This window comes from Cebus imitator, unplaced genomic scaffold (assembly GCF_001604975.1).
Source record: "Cebus imitator isolate Cc_AM_T3 unplaced genomic scaffold, Cebus_imitator-1.0 Scaffold18, whole genome shotgun sequence".
NCBI classification, from domain to species: domain Eukaryota; kingdom Metazoa; phylum Chordata; class Mammalia; order Primates; family Cebidae; genus Cebus; species Cebus imitator.
The window spans coordinates 8,076,216-8,078,726 of record NW_016107333.1 but is presented as its reverse complement, the minus strand read 5'-3'; the positions used below and the strand labels follow the sequence as shown (position 1 = coordinate 8,078,726).

Genomic DNA, 2,511 nt, shown 5'->3' with positions numbered 1-2,511 from the left:
AAAAAAAAAAAAAAAAAAACAAAGAAAAGAAAACTTCTCAGAAGCAGCCATACAGCACATTTACATTCCTTTGACCAGAACTTATTCCCTAACTGTAAGAGAGGTTGGGAAGTGTAATCTTTATTTGGGGGGCCACATTTCCATCCCAAAATCTTGGGTTCTATCACAATGGAAATAGGAGAGAATGTATATTGGGGCATAGTCAGCCGTCTTTGCCACAGGGTTTTGTCTTGTTTGAGACAGGGTGTAATTTTTGTATTTTTAGTAGAGATGGGGTTTCACCATATTGGCTAGGATGGTCCCCATCTCTTGACCTCGTGATCCACCCACCTCGGCCTTCCAAAGTGCTGGGATTACAGGCGTGAGCCACTGCTCCTGGCTTTTTTTTTTTTTTCTTTTTGGGTAGTCATTTTTGACTAAGACTGGTCTTAAACTCCTGGTAGTTGTTGTAAGGCAGCGGGGCCCTTAGCCATTCCCTTGAGGTTGCTTAAGCAACCTCCTACCTCAGCCTCCCAAAGTGCTGGGATTACAGGTGTGAGCCACCATACCCAGCCGCCACAGGGGTTTTGATGTAGGTCTGGCTTATAAGGGTGATGTCAGAGCACGATGCAGGGCCTGCCTTCCAAAGAGGCTGCATTTCTTTTTTCAGGAATGGACAATCAGACTGTTCTGGCTGTCCAATCATTATTGGATGGCCAAGGAGCAGTCCCTGATCCAACAGGCCAGAGTGTCAATGCGCCCCCTGCTATCCAGCCATTGGGTGAGTATCTGCTCAAGTTCACCAGTGGAAGGGTGAGTGGCTCCCCAGGAAGAGTAGGTGGAGCTCATGCTGGGCAGTGGGAGTAAAATGCCTGCTGTGGGCCCCAGGACATGCTCTGGTGTCTGAACCCTCTCCTCTACCTCCCAGCCTGGATCTCTGGGCTGACGCCTTTCTCTGCGCTGACGCCTTTCTCTGCTTAGCTCTGAGGACACCAGCTCTCAACTGCTTAGTAAACGTGGGGAGATGGGGTCATGGTGCAGGGAGTGGCTAAGGGCCCCGCTGCCTTACAACAATGTTTGTGCCTTTGCCCTGGAAGTGATTTTTCGGCCTCTCTTCTGTGGAAATAATAGGCTGAGCATGAATTTCTCCTGTTTACAGACCAGGCCTGTAAGGGCCGCCTTCTTTTATTTATTTATTTTTCTTGATACAGAGAGTTACTCTATCCCCCAGGCTGGAGTACAGTGGCATGATCTAGGCTCACTGCAACCCCTGCCTCCCAGGTTCAAGCAATTCTCCTTCCTCAACCTCCCGAGTAGCTGAGACTACAGGCACGTACCACCATGTCCAGCTAATTTTTGTGTTTTTAGTGGAGATAGGGTTTCACCATGTTGGCCAGGCTGGTCTTGAACTCCTGACCTCAGGTGATCCACCCTCCTTGGCCTCGAAAAGTTCTGGGATTACAGGCGTGAGCCACTGTACCTGGCCACCTGTGTGGTTTTGAAAGCTCCTAGGAAGCACATGGTTGATGCCTGACACCTGCGTGTCACCCAGATTGCTGCTCCTGTGGTCAGCACAGTTCAGTTTCACACTGTGATGCCCCTTGACATGTTCTTGCTTTTTTTTCATTATTTTACCTTTGTCTGTGGCCTCTTCCCAATACCCTTCGGGTATGACCCCAGATGACGAGGATGTCTTTCTCTGTGGGAAGTGTAAGAAGCAATTCAACTCACTGCCAGCGTTTATGACCCACAAGCGGGAACAGTGCCAGGGGCACACCCCCACCCTGGCCACAGTCTCGCTGGCCACCAACAGCATCTACACACCGTCAGCAGCCCCCACAGCGGTCCAGCAGGCCCCGCCTCCTACCAATCGCCAGGTATTCATTTGTTTGTTCATTCATTCATTCAACATGTCTCTTTTGAGTGCCTATCATGCTCAGGTACTGTGCCGGGCACTGGGGCTATAGCGATGGATAAGGCAGACCAAGTCACTGCCCTTGTGGAGTGGGGTGGGTTGGATGGTGCACATGTACATTTTCAGCATGTTAAATGCAGAGATAGGGGATGCCAGATGGGGGTGGGAGGTTTTGCCATATTGCCTATGGTGCTTGGGGAAGGGCTCTGTGAAGAGGTGAGCAGGAAGAATAAGTACTATATAGCAGGTAAAAGGTGTTGTATGAAAAATCAAGTTGTGTAATAAGTAGATAATATATTATTATTTTAAAAATCTAAAACGAGGCCGGGCGCGGTGGCTCAAGTCTGTAATCCCAGCACTTTGGGAGGCCGAGGCGGGTGGATCACGAGGTCAAGAGATCGACACCATCCTGATCAACATGGTGAAACCCCGTCTCTACTAAAAATACAAAAAAAACATTAGCTGGGCATGGTGGCGCGTGCCTGTAATCCCAGCTACTGAGGAGGTTGAGGCAGGAGAATTGCCTGAACCCAGGAGGCGGAGGTTGTGGTGAGCTGAGATCGCGCCGTTGCACTCCAGCCTGGGTAACAAGAGTGAAACTCCGTCTCAAAAAAAAA

At 49.7% G+C, this 2,511-nt stretch overlaps 1 protein-coding gene across 1 annotated transcript in view; it reads left to right on the top strand.

Moving 5' to 3' along the window:
* Nucleotides 1-2,511, top strand: part of ZNF341 (zinc finger protein 341) — a 58,260-nt gene that overhangs the window by 8,867 nt on the left and 46,882 nt on the right. The window contains exons 2-3 of the mRNA XM_037734439.1: nt 650-760; nt 1,660-1,856. Of these exons, the coding sequence (XP_037590367.1) occupies nt 650-760; nt 1,660-1,856 (308 nt within the window). The remainder of the gene's footprint in view (nt 1-649; nt 761-1,659; nt 1,857-2,511) is intronic.